General features: G+C 39.7%; 1 protein-coding gene across 2 annotated transcripts in view; it reads right to left on the minus strand.

Moving 5' to 3' along the window:
• Positions 1–18914, minus strand: part of LOC149312417 (protein FAM185A-like) — a 54749-nt gene that overhangs the window by 22088 nt on the left and 13747 nt on the right. The window contains exons 4-5 of one of the 2 annotated variants that reach the window (XM_089526868.1): positions 16050–16188; positions 3773–3814 (exon numbers count right to left, since the gene is read on the minus strand). In XM_089526868.1, coding sequence (XP_089382994.1) covers positions 3773–3814; positions 16050–16188 — 181 coding nt within the window. The remainder of the gene's footprint in view (positions 1–3772; positions 3815–16049; positions 16189–18914) is intronic. The other variant, XM_089526867.1, reaches the window with a different exon arrangement.

Genomic DNA, 18914 nt, shown 5'->3' on the forward strand with positions numbered 1-18914 from the left:
GTGTATGTCTGGATCACATCATTTCTAGCTTGGCAAATGTTTTAAGAGCAGCAAGTCATATGAATCTCAATAAACCTTGGAAACAGATACAAGTACAGAATATAAACCACAGCAATGAAGTCAGCATGGAGTGAAATTTTGTATGAGCATTTAAGACATCTGGCATTTTGGGAGGGGATAGAAAGAATTTTGACAATCAATAGCTGACTTTCAGTATTAGAAATTCACGCAACTCCTACCATGACAATGTTAAAAGAAATTGTGCTTGGTTTTTAAAACCAGGCATTTTCTGCCCAGCCTTGTTCCTGATAATCATTATCAAAACTTTTATTGGAATTGAAGTAAATGCAATATAATTTAAAATATAGGCTTGGTTGAGGAGTAAAATTTAAAAAAAAAAAAATCAAAATACTGTTGCTCCAGTGGCTGATCTGAATGGTCAGTACAAAGTTGTATAAAAAAGATCAACAGAAAGAGCTGATGTTGGCAAACTCTGGTCCGAAACAGATGGGACAAAAGATGCAGCGTCCGGATGCTTTGGGGGCATGGTGTGCAGACGACGTACACATACAACCCCAATGCAGCCAGAAGCTGCTCTGAGGCCGTCGGCAAAAGGAGCGGCAAAAACCTACTCCTTGCTGACAGTCTGTAGGGAGCCTTGGTGGTGCAATGGTTAAATGCCTGTACTGCAAGCTACAAGGTTGAGAATTCAATCCCAGGAGCTGCAAGGTCCACTCAGCCTTGCATCCTTCTGTAGGTCACTAAAATGAGTATCCACCTTGTTGGACCCAATTAGCTTAGACACTGTAAAACGGTTAGAGAGTCCAATTTGGTTGCTGCGGCGCTGCTACGGAACAAGTAGAGGCGACTCCCTGGTGCCTTTTTTGGTGCTCTGTACCGTGCCTTAATGAACATATGAAACAAGGACTTCCCAGGCGTGGCATCCCAATTGTGGAATGCCCTCCCTTTGCAAGCCGAATGATACAAACACTGTCTTAATTAGGGCACCAAGTAAAAACATGGCTGTTTATTAAAGCCTTTGGGCCCAAGCTACTTTAAAATATTTTGCACATGGTTTAAAGCTGTTTTAACTTTTAAAACCCATTTTAACTTGTTAATGTGTTTAGCATGTTTTCAGTCTATGTAAATTATATTTATTTTAAAGTGTCTCAACCTGTTTATTGATTGTTTATTGATTTTGTTGTTTATTGATTTTACCTGTATGCTATCCTGAGTTCTTGTGATATAGAGTGGGACAGAAATATTTAAACAAATAAACAAATGTCTATTCTATGTCCTGTGGAAATAACCACATATCAGGTGCTCAGCAGGATGAATTCAAATCAACACGATTTCTTCCGTGTTGATATATGTTTTACCAGCCATTCAAATGTTTCTGTTCTTCTTCATCTGATATATTTGTTGGAGTCAATGTTTCTTTGCTGTTTGATGCAATAACCAATCCCTCCAGTACCTTACTGTTAGTTATAAAGCAAGTATTCTATACAAAATACTTTTTAAAAAACAAAAACCTAAAAGACCATATCCATGGAATTGATTCCAGTGGAATTCCCTTACAGCCAAACAGGTTTTATAGATTAGTGAATCTAATTTTAGAGTAAATCCCCCAAAACAGCATATACGTTTTGTGTATGGGACACTAAAGATGAATTCAGGCTTCCAATTTATTGGCTGTTCCCAGCCAAATTTATTAAATCCTGATGCTGAATGAGATAGTTGCCATCAAACCTATAGCAGTATTATGCATACATGTTGATAGCCTGGATGAATAGAAACAAATGCCTGTATGAGGTTAAACAATCTGGACAGAATTAGCAAGTGTCTAGTTACACATCAGATGTCTGGAATGTAGATTACACAAAGATCACTTCTGATTTTTTGAAACTGATCTATGATGCTTTTTCTTTCATGTATATATTTTCCTCTCATTTTATGTACAGACATTTTATGTACAGACACATTTTATGTACAGACATCATTTTCTGCACATGCACAGGGTTGACAAATGTGTATTCTTAAGTCTTCAAAGGTAGCACTTTTGTGAGGCAAGGAGGCCTATAATTCTTAGTATTTAATGTTGCTGTTTTTTATTCTCTCATATAGAAATAGGGACAAGTTATTTATTTGCTGTTCCAAAATACTTTCAGAGAACGTCCCTAAAAAGTCAGTGGATACAGAATCTGATCATGGAAATATCAATGGAACCTAAATATTTCACTTTCCTGTCATTGATTTCATTTGTTTCCAGTAATGCTGAAGACATGCCCCAACCATGATAAAATATGAAGTAACAGAATTCCAGATCATTCCAAAATGCAAGTCAGAAGTACAGCTGGCCCTCCATATATGCGGACTTGCCAGCTGCGGATTCAAGCATTCATTGACGGCAAGCCTGTGTTGTCCCCAATGGCAGCATATGAATGTGGCCATGCTGCCATTAGGGACAGCCCCTGTAGTGCTGTGGCAGTTAATGCATGCGACCAGGCTGTCATTAAGTTCTATTGTCCCCAATTATGGTGCAGATGCATCCACACGCTACCACAGAACAATGGGGCTGTTCCTAATGGTGGTGTGGCTGTGTGCATGCACCGCCATTGGGGCAACGGAATTTGAGCATCTGCAGATTTTGATATCTGCCGGTGGTGGGGGTGGTTCCAGAACGGATCCCCTGCAGATACTGAGGAACAACTGTATATTCTAAAATGATTTGCCACGTTTAAAAAAACAAAAACCACTTTCTCTGCATATAGTAAATTAGCACACCAAGAAGAAAGATTTCATGCAATGCCCCTGGGGGAACAGTGAAAACATATGACACTCACTCTTTATAAAAGTCAGCGGCAGGTGACAGAACCATATAACTTTCAACACTTTGAAAATTCATCTTTATAATGAGGTGAGTTACAAGGAAAATATTTTAAGCTTGCTTGGTTAAGAGGCAGAAAACTAGGACTTGGTTGGGCAGCTATGAAGGAACTAGATAATACCCTAAAGTGTAAAGATAACAAAGTCAGGTTCATCCATGTCATTGTATGTCCAATTTCTATGTATGGTTGTGAAAGATGGACAGAGAAGAAATCTGACAGGAAGAGAATCAGCTTCCCTGAAATGTGGGACCGGAGGAGAAAATGGATCTGAGAACAAATCAAGTCAGAAATCTCCAGAGAAATCAAATTCTGAGGCTATCATACTTTTGATATATCATGAGAGGACATTTTTGGTGAAGTTGGTGGCAGTAGGAAAATAAGAAGACTGTATTATAGATTGATAGACTCAAAGAAGCCACTGCCCTGAATCTGCATGGACCTCAGCAGAGCTGTTGGTAACAGTTGTCTTGGAGGTATCTCATTCATAGGGTCACCATAAGGTGAAAGTGACTTGAAAGCAATTAACAATGACTTTAACTGATCAAGAGACAGATAATTAATTAAACATTTTGAATGAGTTAATAGAGTTGCTAATAACAATAAACCATAACACTTGCAACACATAAAGCGGAAAGGCATTGTGAGGTTGTCAACAGTCAGTTTAACACTATGGCTCAGGTTAACAATGGAAAACACCACTGGCCTTCAAACAGTAAATTTGTCAGTCAGCCTAGCTACCTACATAAAGTTCAATCACAGCGGAAATTGACTAGTGCATCTGACAAGTTTTTGACCTGTGAGCAACTCTGGGCAACACCATGATTACTCAGTTGAGCAGCCAGCCATTATATTGTCCTGTTGAAAAACCAACAAAAACAACTTACCAACTGTAATGTTTCCTGTTTTAGTCTGAAGGGTTGTATCACCTGTTAGAAAATTGTAAGAACAATTTAATATATGACAATTTTATATAGCCCAATGGCATACTGTAGCAAATCAACAGGACGCCAACTGGTCCTGAAGCTAACAATACATTGGCTTGGACTGTGCAGTTAGTTCTTATTTGAAATGAGCAGACTGACTGAATGACACCTTTACACAGAATTAAGCGCCACTGATGGACTACACTGTTCAATCATTACAGAAATAGTAAACAAGAATATAATGAACAATTTAATTTCATTAAATTAAAATAATGAACAAATAATAATATCCCTAAAGATACAGATATGGAAAGCAAGTTGAACACAGTTCCATGGCTAAAAATAAATTCAAGGTAGAGTAAATCAAAATGCATTGTAATTACACACGGAAGAACCAATAATAATTATTTTTTGCACAAAAACAGACAATAGTTTGATTGCAGTCCCTTTTAAAACAACCTCTCCTCTTTAATGCATGACCTACCTTATAGATAGTCTCTAATATCATGTGCCACAATAATGGCATACTAAAGACAACAAATTTATAAAAAAAGAACAAGATCTTTCAGCATCTGCTGAATTGATTTCCCAGACTGAATATGCAGATTGCAGTGATATTTTCCACCATCTTGTTCTTCTGCATTTTCATCTGTAAAAATGCTTTGTGCCTAATTGCTTGCCTGGAGTAGAACTGCACTTTGGCTATTTGCTTGGCAGATCCTGGGTCGGATTTGGCTTTGACATGTTTGACTACTGGGGGAAAGAAGGGAAGGAAGATTCATTGTACTCTCACTTTCCTCACAATACTTCCAAGAAGCAAAGACCCTCTGCAGCATGGCACCTTCTACCACAACTTGGAAAGCTTGCTGGCTGGGAGTTCTGGGAGTTAGCACCTGAAAGAGTAACTTTCCCAAACTCTTTTCTGTATATCCTAACAGAAGTGACTAGGGCAAGGTCAAGCAACCTAGAATGGAATGATGCCATCTGGAATGAGACTAATCTAGAATTAAGAGATGGCTGGGCTGGACTTCTTCCTCTCTAGGTTTCTCTAAGTCACATGCTTGTGCTCATGAGCAATTCACATGCTTGTGGGGATGGAGCTGGATCAGATAGGAGACAGGTGGGATTATGCCTACTGAAAGCAGCAAAATACCCAAATGCAGGCTAAATCTTACAAAAGTATCATGTATCTGGTTTGAGGGCTATGACTCATCCATTTTTATCATCCTAACCAGATTTCATACTTCACAGCTAAGTGCAGAGTTGAAAAAATGCCATTCTTTAGAATGCAGATGGCTCATCTGTGCTTCTGCCCAGGATCTTTTTTTTTAACTTAGACTTGAGCTAATGGATTTGCAGTACTGAGTTGACCAAATCATTATTTTGTTTGAATGGCAGAAGTGTTTCAAGACAGCTGCTGTGGAAAAATAAAGAAATCCCTGGGAAAGAGGAGTCAGTGTTTTCACTGGATGTATAGACTATGTTTGGTTTGAGCAGCCGTATTTCAGTTTAATAAACCAAAATATGAATAAGACTTTTGCAAAAAACAAACAAACCAGCAAACGAACCAGATGTCCTCCAACAGGTTTACTTTTATTTCACCCAAACTGCAAAACAATGGGTTACAGCTTTTCACCAAACCAGGCCATGAAAGCAAACTATGGTCTGATGTTTTGGCTTGTTCTAAAGCAGTTTCCCAGTGTAGACAAAGCTGGAAGCAATAGTTAATGGAAGACATCCTGTTTTGTTTACTGGTTCCCATAAAGGAAGGAGCAGAACATTCTTTGTCTCTAAAGAACAAAAGGATTCTTTGTATTTTGCGTTAATAGATTGAGATGCTATTGTCTAAACTTTCCCAAAGGGCCCACAGATGTAGCCCCATTCATGTAGGAGTGACTTGCAAAAATCATTCTTTTAGAGGTGAACCTCTGTATTTTATTATTTTAGAAAGCAGCTGTTTCTTTCTTACTACTATTATTTGTCTTAATAACTTTATTAAATTGTGATACATCCCATCTTCCACCTAGCTTTAGAAGTTAAGGCATGAATGTGCAGTTATGGCCCTCCAGATGTTGTTGGACTTCAGTTCCCAGCAACTTTACCATAGCTAATGGTGAGGAATATTCCTACACCAGTGCTTCTTAAGCTATTTGATGTGGAGGTCAAGAAGACTATAGCTGTGTTTCCTACTTTCCTGGAAACTTGCTGTAGACTAGTGGTTCCCAACCTTTCTAATGCCATGACTTTTTAATACAGTTTATGATGTTGTGGTGACCCCCAACTTGGTGTCTCGGATCCTAAGACCATCGGAAATATGTGTTTTCCAATGGTCTTAGGCAACCCCTGTGAAAGGTACATTCCACCCCCAAAGGGATCGCGCCCCAAAGGTTGAGAACTGCTGCTGTAGACCTTGGTATATGGTCCAGCACCAGTCCACAGACCACCTTGAGTAGCACTGTCCTACTTCAAATGGAGAGCTTCTTGATTTAAAGCATGGGACTCTTTCCTTCTAGAAAGTTGCTAGATTTCCTAGGGGTTATGCAGACCGTCTCTAAGGGGCGGCTGCAGCCACCTCTATTTTTCCCTGATCGGGGGTGCAGCAATCGCATGCTATGGCCCCGATCTGGCCTTTCCAGGGTGCAACAGCTGCAGTGCCACAGATTTACAGTGCTCCTTCGGTGCTGTGTCATGCGGACACAGTGCCAGAGGAGTGCCATGATGCTGTGTGCTGTGTGGTGCAGCGTCACACCACCCTGGGGCTGGGGCATGCATCATATGGATGCTACGCCCTGACTCTGCCCCCAACCCAGCCTTTAAGGCCGGTCTGCACAAGACCTTAGTTAGCTTCAAACTTTAAAGGTCTTCCGTTGTTGTGAACTTTAGAGGCCTTCCAGGGTGAATGCACAGATTCCACTGAGAAATTCTGGGCCCACCCAAAGTATCCTGATAATGTCATCGTGTTTCTCTTTTGCTTGCTGGGTTGCCTAGCTGGCTCAAACATTATGCCCCCTAATGAGAAAGTTGCTTCAGCATGGCAATTTGTCATATGTGGGGTGGGGTGGGAGAATGATAACTGAAATCACAGGTGATAATAATGAATCTGGCCCCACAGGGAACAGTAAAGTCGCTATAAATCAGCCAGTAAGATAGCAGATAGTGTCAGGCTGGAACCTAGGATCCCAGCTAGTTCCATGTTTCACCCAAGCAAAGTCTAGAGCCCTGCTGATTTTTGAGACACACACACACACACACACAGAGAGAGAGAGAGAGAGAGAGAGAGAGAGAGAGAGAGAGAGAGAGAGAGAGAGACTGGCCTGGTTCCTTATTCCAGCTGCTGCCTCATGCTAAAAGCCTCAGTTTCTGCCAATATTCATTAGAATTTTCACCAGGCGAGGATGGTGACTGCAAGGTCCTTGGCCAAAGGGCTGCTTGGTGCCATATCTCATGGAACAAGTAATTACATTCTGGTCCTGTGTCAAGATACTGTAGCTATACTACTATTATTCTGTCAACCGTCACCAATACAGGACTTTGGAACATTTCCATCTACATCCATTCCCTGATCACCACTTGAAGCCATCAGCAGGTGGCATGTGGTCATGGACCTAATCACATGGAGTCTCTTTGCATCACCTTCACACATTACTGTCAGCAAGTGGTACTAGTATGGAGACACTCTAAGCTAAGAACCCAATACACAGATATCTTGAAGAACTATCTTACAGACATGTTTTCTGTAAGTAGTAACAGCAGAGGTGACACCTGAGCTTCATTCAAATGTAAGTTTCATTCTGCATGTCGGTGCATGTCCTGACTAGTTTCAGTCAAGACCTTCAGGACTTGGAAAGATTCATCCCAGCTGTGGAGTCATAGAACTATAGGTGGCTGCTTTACATTGTAACATCCAGGTTGGCCACTAAGAATGCAATCCTAACATGTAAAGATGGTCAAGGGCCAGTTGGGCCAAAACTAGGCCAGCAGAAGCCGTGTCAAATCCAAATCCCTCCCAGTCTAGGGATATTGGAAATTGCTTAGGACAACTTTGGTCCTTACCTAACTTTGTGTTAACACAGTGGCTATGTGTTTCTGTGCTGGGAGTGGTTTGAACGAACACAGCTATATCTGTGAATTCGACTTTTTTCCAGTCCTCTTACTGGAACAGCAATGACTGTCTTTGAATGTAAACATTTTAACTTTAACAGTTTATTAGCAGTTGTTCATTGTTAGACCAATATCCAGTGCCAGTTGCTTCTTTTTAATCACTTTATTTTATAGTGCAAGAAATGCCATTCAGAAAATAATCCTTCAATTAACAAAAGTTCAACCAAAATAATTTGCTTTAAAAGAGCATTTTTAAGAATATTCTTTGAGACAGTGGCCAGAACATTTGAACTGAATTTTGCTACTGATTTATGGTAGTCTTATATTGAGCTAGTCATACACATTAATGCAAAAAATAAAAAAACAAGAGACCCTTTTAAAAATCAACTTAAACACATGCAAAAACAAACAAACAAAGGTTTAAACCAGGGGTGGGTTTGAGGTGGTTTTTTTAAACTGTTTTTTCCAACCCTGCTTTTCTCACATATTGTCTAGCTCATTTCGCCTATAGCTTCACATATGTGAGACATCCTCAGAACTAGGCTGTTCGAAGACAATTTTGTATAATGCCATCTATTCAATTTTTTGCTCTCTTTCGTTAAAAATCAAAAACCACATTTTATGCAAAAACGTTTTGGATCTTCTGCAGTATAATGTACTACTTTCTTTAGTTTATGATTTTCCTAAAAATATCCTAAAGGAATGATAAGCAATTCAAGGTCAACCGAGTTTTCACAAATCATATTATCTGAAGTAATTCCAACAGATTGCTTTGAAAGATGAGCTTCACCAAAAATTGTGTGGTCCAAGCATTGTTTCACCATTACAGTACTTAATGAAGCCTATAATTTGTGTGCTAACCAACCTTTAAATCTAGGTTCTCTGGATTGGATGGGGAGAAATATAATTTTGGCCAAACTGTTTGTTTGTTCTGCACTAGTGCTGATATTCAGACTTTGGGCAATGGTAGTGTATAACTGACAGGAGCAATTTAATCTTTCCATATCGTCTGTTCTTTACAAGCACTGGAACCATGTTTCTGCATGACTAACATTTGTTTATCTGTAGATAGCAAAAGACAAGTCTAAGCTTCAACATGAAATTGATGCTCTGCCGGCCTGGGAATATGAATACAACATATCTCCTGTACTCTACACACCCTTTACATTTCTGCCTCCTTTGGGATCATCATCAGAAGTTTGATCAAGGATCAGAGGTAACAACTCAGTAATCCATCTTGCCTTTATCCTTGAAGTAAGAGGGCAAAGATGGGCTAATAAGCACAAATATAAAGACAGCTAAAAATATTTAGGACTCCGTCCAGTTACACTGCATCAGCAACAACTGCATGGAAAGGCTGCATTATATGTGAGGTTTATAACCATGTCAGGGTATTTTTTCACTTGCATTTTAAAGTCTCATTTGAGGGAAAAGGAGGAGTGAGGATTCCCATCAATAGGAGCACTTTCTATCAATATGTATAACATGGATAGAGAATCTTGATGAGGGTAGTCATGGCTAGGGTTCAAACCTGCATACAATGTACCAAATGGAAACCATCCATTTCCATGCCTAAGGTGGTGGCGGTAGTGGTGATGATTTTTAATCAACACAGTTGCCATGCTATTAATGTAACACATCAATGGACTTGGAGTTTGCATTCCTTGACTAAGCAGAAAGGGAAGGATTAGATGGGGAGATGAGAGGCATGTATGGGACTCCTCTTTTCTTCCAAAGTAGAGAAGTTGAGAGAGATAAGGCCTGATCATGCCTTCGGCACAGGATCCTTCTCTGTCTGGGCAATCTATCTGTGGTAGGACTGAACCATGCTCTTGAACTGAAGGTATTCAGGAGAAAAGCATTAGAAATGCCATTTAGGAGTCCTGCCAGTTATGCTGCAGGATATTTGAAACATGGAACAGCTGTTTTTGCTTATGGATGTCAGCCTGTTCTAGGGCATTTCTATCTTGAAACTTTTAGCTTAAGAATGACATAAAATGATGATGCAACTACAATTCTATCTTTTATACTTTTATGCCAATCTTCTTAAGCTATCTGATTAAGGGTCAGCAGTGTTTTTTCTCCAATGTGTCAGGCACCAGCACCATATTTGTGCACATTGACTACAACTGATTCATTCTCTTCTGAAAACTTGATTTGGACCAGCAGTCCACGGATCACCATCGTGGTTAGCATGTAGTTTTGAAAGCTAGGTAAACAGACAGAGTAGGAAGAGGGAATATACGATCCTCCAAATTTTCTTGGACTGCTGCATTTTCCATTGTCCCAATCACTGGCCATGCTGACTGAGACTAATAAAAATTAGAATGTACAAACACCTGGTTGGGGCCAAAACTGTACAACCCTGAAGTACTGATGGCTGATACCTAGTTTGGATCAGTCCACAATCATCAAACTGACACAGGCCTTATCTGACCTCTTAAGCAACGTTCCATGAAAGTGGGACATCCTTCCATACAGAAATCTTTAGAATGAAAATGAAAGTCACATGAACTTCATTTTCTTAATAGCAATAGCAATTAGAATAATAGAATCATACATTTCTATACTGCTTATCAGTGCACTTAAGCACTCCCTAAGAAGTTTACAAAGTGTAAGCTAATTGCCCCCAACAATCTGGGTACTCATTTTAGCGACCTCGGAAGGATGCAGGCCTGAGTTGAGCTTGAGCCCCTGGCTGGTATTGAACTCACAACCTTATGGTTTGTGAATGAGTGGTTGTAATACAGGCATTTAACCACTGCACCACCAGGGCTCCTGACTGCACTGTGAGGGTTCTCTGTGGGTTCCCTTCCTTTCCTTCTGAACTGGATAGGGCCCCTTGAGACCACCTTTTATCTCAAGAACTTGCTGCTGTCACCCAAAGGCTAACCCCTTCACTTAGCAACGCATTGGGACGTTGCTGGGAGATTTTACTGATATTTCACTTGTCAGCCTAGGGAAGGACTGGGCCAAGCTAAGGCACCTGAAAAAGGATGCAGAGAGATAGAGTAAAGAAAAGCTTTATTTTAGTAAAGGAATTTTATAGCAAAAGGATATAACTACATGACCAACTTGACTTCCAGGCACAGACAGAAAGTATAAGTTACAGAACCAAGCTAATCCAGCCAAACCAGGGAAATAAATCCAAAACATGACACCATTGACTCGTGTATATTCCTAATCTTACTCATACATTAGATGGGATTTGCAGTCCTTGATGTTTCTGAATAGTTGGGAGCCTGGACTCCATTATCTGGCTTTATCAATGTCCCAGTTCCAGAGCTCCTGGTTAGAAGCCCCTCATGATCTGCTAAGCCAGAGCCAGAGACAACGGCAGACAGGCCAAAGCCTTGTTGCTTTTTAAGGCCTTTTAAAAACCTTTCCTCAGCACCATCTAAAAGGTTCTCTTTTCTCCCCAACAGCTCATCTCAATGGACAGTTGTCATCTCACTACCTATAATGTAGACCCTCATTAAAATGTAACTGTACCTCCTCCCACATCTAACCCTTTATTTTCTGTAGAGAAGACTCTGATAAATGAAGGGACTCTATCACATGCATAAGCATGACGGTTCAAAACTATTTTTTAAAAAATATACCAAAACTTTCTAAGTTAGGCTATGAATGGACAAATTATCCTACAAGACACTGAACAATTCTGCAAGGGGGAAAAAAACCCTGCCTAAACCTCTTGATTCACCCAGAATACTTTGTGGTGGCTCAGTGTAGCCTCAGTCCACCAGCTGGAAAGGATTACTTTATAGTATTTCATTATTTGTACAGCTTCCTCTCTATATATGGATATAACAAGACCCATTTATTTTCTCTTTCCTCTCTCTACCTAGTTTTAATTTCTTTTAAAACATAAATTAGAGGTGCAATCTTATATACATCTTTACAGAAATACGTCCTGCTGAGATCCATGGGACTTGCCACCAGGTAAGTGTATATTGGATTGCAGCCTCAGCGGTATATTTCACTTCTGCTGTTTCTAAAACATTTTATAGAATGAGCACTTGTTAAGGAAGGAGTGCAGAGAGTTCCAAAAACATTCCATTAACAGTATTCCAAATATAAGCATGAAGTAATGTTCAAGTTATCTTGTTTAAACTGGATAGCACTCTATTTGGTTTTTGCTGTACCCCACTAGAAAAAAATACAACATGTTTTTGCAAGGGTGTGTGAAAAGTACTTCACACATGTCGTCCATGTGTTTTGTGTTTAATTTAAAATGTTCCAAATACGGCTTTATGAACAGTTGGAATGCATTTTCAAACATGACTGCCCCCACTAAGAACCTATCAGTTATGAATTGAATGAGGCACTGCAAATTGGCCTCAGTGTTCTACATGGCTACTAAATATAGCTCATAGTTCCATGATTTTAAAAATAAAATTGTATTTATTTATTCAAGTGTATGTGTGCCCAGTCAGTCTGGCTCTGTTCTAAAGGTTGGGAAGATAGCCAGGATTTAAGTCAGCAGCCAGTTCACTACAAAAGAGTAAATTTTATAGATAGGGACCAGGGTGGAAAAACACCTGGACCAAGGTACAAAGATACTAGAAACTGCAGTTGATTATCTTAGGGTTATAGTACTGAACTTCGGAGACTCTGTCAAGATGGGTAGTTTTCACATTCAGTACAAATTTCTGCTCTGAGTCACCATGACTGGATACCTCAGGCACATGGAAAGTCTGCACAGCAGGAGTCTAGTGAGTTATGACTAAAGGAACTATACACCCACATCCCAACCACTTCAGTCACTAACATATAGGATCCTCATAATTAGTCATACCCCCAAGACTCCATTCCTTTGAACCAACATATAGGACGTTTGGCCAAGTATGGTAGAAAAAGTAGCAATGGACTGGTTGGAGTGCCCTATGCCAATCCAAACAATGCAGAAACATTTTCAACCAAATCAGTAGGGCTACAAGCCACCACAAGACTGATTTATACCAAGAATCATGAGCACCATTGATTTCTGCAGGCCCAATTCAAATATATGACTGAATTTCAGCTTCCTTCCCACACCACTGTGGCCTGACTCTGGGGAAGAGCAATATTAGACATGTTCTTTCTCATGCATGCGCTTCAACCACATGTGCCACCCACTGCCTGTCATCACAAACATGGTCACACTGGAGCAGGATTTCCAGATCACTGATATAACAGGAACAAGTCCTGTTTACAAAGAAAAGATTGATATTCCAGTGGAATGTCTTCTCATTGCTGGGCTTTCCATTCGTTGTTGATTTATTCTACAGTGATGCAATAGGACTCACCTTGTTTGTTTGTTTGTAACATTATTTATTGTCTTTCAGCCTACCCAGGTCCCCAAATAGACAAAAGCTTTATTTCAAACTTTAAATAGAGAAAACATTTTTAAAAAAAACATTATTTAAAATAGCCAACAATTTCTTAGAAAGTGTGGGTTTTTTTTTAAAGCCACAGAGATTTAAAACTGGGGTAAGTGTTAAAAAATATAGGGGGCAGGACTGAATGCTTTAGAATCCCACAAACCAATGGCCCACAGGCTGGATAAAAGTCCCCAGAATCACCATTTGGGAATGTTCAGCTAAATGATCCAGAATGATACAATGACTGAAGCTAATGAATGCTGCTGAGAGGTCTAGAAAAATGAACACAGGGACACAATCGTCCTGTCCAGTTCCTGGCACAAGTCATCCTGCATAGTGACAAAGGTCCAAAACACACTGCAGTAATAATCCAGTTTGAGACCACTTTAACTACCCTGGTTCAGTGGTAGGGAATCCTGGGAATTGTAGTTTATTGTGGCATCAGAGCTCTGTGACAGAGAAGGCTAAGTGTCTCACAATACTACAGTTCCTAGAATTCCCCACCATTGAGTCAGGGCAGTTAAAGCAGTCTCAAACTGGATTGTTTCTTCAGTGTATTTTGGACCAAACACTGTTTTTGTTCCATATCCAGCTCTGAACCCAATTTGGAAAGGATCCAGGTTGTCATTCAAGTTAACAGCATTACTTCATATATTGCAGTGCAATGAATATCTCATATTCAAAGGCACCAGATCCCATTAGATCTTGGAAACTAACCATGGTCAGCACTGGTTAGTATTGGATGGGAGATTGCCAATGAATACCAGGCACTGTACGCTATATTTCATAGGAAGGAACTAGCAAAACTACATCAGACTATTCCTTGCCTAAGAAAACCCTATGAAATTCATTGGGTTGCCATAAGTTGACAGGTGACTTGAAGGCACATACATACACACAATTAGTTCTTATTACAATGAATGTAGTGGAGAATATAGATTCTGGCATTATAGCTGGAATTCACTAAATTAGGATATCAGAATAATCTATCTATCTATCTATCTATCTATCTATCTATCTAGTTGCTATTTTTAGTTGGACCATGAGTAGAATTATTCATCTCAACTGCAAAGATCAGCTAGCCAATATCCCAGAGGACAGGATGAGAATTCAAAATGACTTTAACAGATTAAAAAGGTAAGCCAAAACTAACAAAATTAATTTCAACAGAGAGAAATATAGGCTACTACACTTGGGCAGTACAAATGAAATGCACAAAGGACACCTGGCTTGACAGCAGTGCATGTGAAATGAATCTAGGAGACTTATTGGGCAAGCTGAACATGAGTCACCAGTGTGATGCAGCAGCTAAAAGAAAAGCAATGTGATTCCAGCCTGCATCAATAGGAATATAGTGTCTAGATCAAGGAAAGTAATAGTGCCACTTTGTTCTGTTTTGGTCAGACCTCAACTTGAATACTGTGTCCAGTTCTGGACACCATAATTCAAGAAGGATGTGGACAAGCTGGAACATGCCCAGAGGACAGCGACCAAAATGTTGAAAGGTCTGGAAACCATGCCCTATAGGTCGCTTCTTAGGGAGCTGGACATGTTTAGGATGAGAAAGAGAAGGTTAAGAGGTGACATGATAGCCATGTTTAAATATTTGAACAGATGATATTACAGATGGAGCAATCTTGTTTTCTTGCCTTGGAGTGTGGTGGAATCTCCTTCTTTGGGGGTTTTTAAACAGAGGCTGTGTGGTGATCTGTTGGAAGTGCTTTGAGTAGGTATTCCTGCATGGCAGGGGGTTGTACTGGATGGCCCTTGTGATCTCTTCCAACTCTGTGATTCTAAGCAATTTGAGTAAATTGATGTAAAGTAGCTTTGGTAAAACAAAACAACTACATTGTGAACTATCCCCATTAGCTGTTTTTCACAATTAATCCATTGGCTTCCTTACTTGGATTTTAACTGAGAATTTTCTTGTGTGTGAAGTAAGATGATTTTTTAACCCAAACTCTTTTCTCCTGCCCCACATATATTTCTCACTGGTAACTCTTGAATTTACCTCAAACTGGACTAGTAGTTGCTTAGCTGCTACCATAAACATTTGGATAGCAATCAAGACAATAATCTTTTCTTTGCCTCCCTCATATTTCCATTTTCCATTGTGAAGTCTTGCTGCATCTCAACCAATCACTTTTTGCAGGCTAATTTTACTGAAAGAACTTGGAAGCATTACCTTTTGGACAACTCAGTACAGTCAGTGGTGACTTGCAAACCAACAAAGAAACTTTCTCAAATTCTCCTTATGAAGATTCATCCTCTACATCTTGTGCCTGAAATCTGATAACCACCTGATTCTTTTGCTTTTAACCAGAGAAATCATGGTGTGGGTGGGGACTTTACATGCATCTCTAACTTAGTGTGTCACTTACAGTGGAACCCTACACAGATTTATTCACCTGTAAGTCCCACAATGCCTAGTTAAGTATGAGTAGCCTCTAGCCCAGTTACATATGCATAGTCTTTCAGCCACTAGCTCTCCCTGTCCAATTACAATTAGCTTCTAGGCACTCTGAAAGCACCAAGAAGATACCAAGAACCTTACAAGTGTCAGCTTTATTATTAAACACAGTGCTCTTATTTTAAAAATCTTATTTGACTTGGAAATTTCTCAAGTGGTTAAAAACAGTTGTACCATTATATTCAGCTCTATAAACACAGCCAGGCACTCCATTAAGCACACAAAAGAATATTTTTCCTTAAAAAGGCATAGGCTAAATAAACGTAGCTCTTAATGGGAGAAGAAAAGTCTTTTGCTATCTTACCGTGAATGTTTCCTAACAGAATGTCACCCGCGGCTGAAGACAGAAATGAAGATTCTGCATAAAGATATTTGGTTTTTATTAAACCATTTTTAGTAGAAATATTAATAGATGAACCTTGTAGCTTTTCTATATTCACACTCTGTAAAAGAAAGAGATGGCAAAGTAATATTAACACCTGATTAGGACTTCAGGCAACATCTTAACTATACCGTTACATGTTAAATTTTCAGGACAGTCCTGAACACTTCACGACAAACTAAAAAAAAATACATATACACTCATCCAAAGATGATATAGTATACAATGAGACTACATATCCTAAAGGAACCAGATCCCATCTGATCTTGGAAGCTAAGCACGGTCAGCCCTGGTTAGTTCTTGGATGGCAAACTGCCAACTAATATCAAGTGTTGTAAGCTATATTTCAGAGAAAGAAACTGGCAAAATAATCTCTAAGTATTCATTGGCTAAGAAAATCTGTGAAAAATCATGGGGTAGCCATGCAGTGACAAGCACCTTGAAGACACAGATACATGCACACATACAAACACAACAAAAGACTGAAAATATTATAAAGAGGTAAAACTGAAGATTGTCCATGCTTACATTTAATGCCACTTTTCCAGCACAAAAATCCACAAGGCTGTGATTGGCTATGCTTTGTGGCTATGCTTGGTGGGGCTGGTGGAAGGCGTAAGTTAAAGGCCAAAGGGTTTCCCATCTGTGATGTGTTCTTGTTTGTGTAGCTTCAAGCCATTGCTGATTTATGGCGACCTACAAGGTTTTCTTGGCAAATTTATTCAGAGAGATTTGTCATTGCCATCTTCTAAGACTGAGAGAGTGTGACTTGTCCAGGGTCACTCAGTGGGTTTCCATGGCCAAGCCAAGCTCAGATTTGAACCCTAGTCTCCACAGTCCTAGTCAATGCTCAAACCACTATACCACGCAGGCTCTCACACTATTGTACCTGTGGTGTACAACAGTTTTATTATCTGCTTCCACAAAGCTGTGAGGTCTGCATCAACCCCATATGATTTGTCCATTCCTACCTTCACATGGCCACCAAAGACACATCCTGTAACTAGGAATTAGATTTCCAAATAGATAAATGGCATTTTGAAACAGTATATTAAAACGATGGCTTGAAGAAGTCTCCAACAATGATAACTTTCATTATTCTGGGCTAAGAAAACATTTATAAAGGAATATTGCCAAAACCCAGAAAGTACATGACATCACAACATGGCTGGAGCATTTAAAATGGCTGGATAAAGGATAGATCTTTTAAATGTTACTTTCTGGAAATCCCTGAAACCCTTAGTCACTATACCGGCTGAGGGATCCCGGGGGTTGCTTTCAAAAAATTAATTTTTCTAAGCTTGGAAACAGATTAAGCACGTTAGACAGAATCTACATTTAAGGATTATATCATAATTACTACAAAGTTGATATCAAGAAGTGAAAAACGCAATGCCCTGTCAAGAACATTGAACAGGGTGGCAGGGTTGAACTTTGGAGAGAGGAGGGTGGACTCTTCTGGATCTCTCTGCTCCATTGCCTCAGCCCTTGTTACAGAGGAAGGCAATGGCAAACCCCTTGTGAAAAAAACTGCCAAAAAACCTTGTAATAGGTTTGCCTCAGGGTTGCCATAAGTTGGAAACAACTTGAAGACACATGGCAACAAAGGTAATGCTTGCCACCAATTGAGTTATTGGCTGCTGCTGGGATTGTTCACCAAGCCTGGTGGGAAATCCAGATAGGATTTACATCAGAAATCCAAGGGACCGTTGTTGGTTTATATCCCCTGGTTATTTGCCTGGCTCTCCATCCATGGTTGTACCCTGGAACTTGGCTCGTCTTTCTGACCTGCTTCCCAATTTGTTTGCCTGTGTAAAGAGGAAGGACTGTGTCCAAGAAACTGCCTGGCATTCTGTTCTTGGCTTGCCCCAGGAACTCCTGGCAAAACATCATCCTGCATGTGGATTTGTTTTGGCCCCTAGCCCATAGCTACGGCCTGCCAGTGTGTGTGCCGAACACCAGGACATATATTTTGCCTAACTATTGAAGAAATGTGATAAGGCTGGAAGAGCAAAGCAACAAGGACATCTAAACTACACTTGAAATCATTACTGTACCCTTTCAGCCCTATGAACATCTGTGATATAAGGGTTTCCCTAACATTTATTTTCACTGGAAGACAAAATGGACAAGAAAGCCAACAAAATACAGCCATTCAGACAAAGCTCCAGAGTACATGAAGTAGTGGCTAAAAACAGTTGTGCAAAGAATCAGCTGATAAATTGTATTTGAAAGTATAAAAGAACACAGAAGGCAGAGGGCGAGAGAGAGAGAGAGAGAAAATAATAGGGCTAATAAAAGGATACTAAAATTCTAAAGATGTTTTACCAAATGATCAGTCTCTACCATCAAGAACTATCTCAACACAAAAAAATATAACTGATATTTATCTCTCCTAGAAAATGTGATCATGTTCTCTTTGGCTCAGCTTGATTTATGCTGTAATAAAACATCCAGTATGCTTTTAATTTTCCAGCTGAACCCTGCTTCAAGTGCAAGGTTACAACCCACCATACCTGATTTATAGCTATGGATTAATTCAGTTTAAAATCCACTCTGGCATTTCAGCACTATCCATCATTGCCTTATAAAATGAAAAAAAATCCACACTGTAGTGGAACTGCTGCAGATTCCTTTGAAATAAATGCTGAACAAATTTCATTACCAATGTAATCAACCATACCAGATGAACAACACATCCTATCTCTGTGAAACACAACATTCCCTGCTTCCTAGGCAAGACCTTAACTACTATTTGTCCCTTGCTGTCAGTGCATGCACAGATTA

Source organism: Sceloporus occidentalis, unplaced genomic scaffold (assembly GCF_023333645.1).
Source record: "Sceloporus occidentalis isolate IW3139 unplaced genomic scaffold, rSceOcc1.0.p SCAF_5, whole genome shotgun sequence".
NCBI lineage: Eukaryota > Metazoa > Chordata > Lepidosauria > Squamata > Phrynosomatidae > Sceloporus > Sceloporus occidentalis.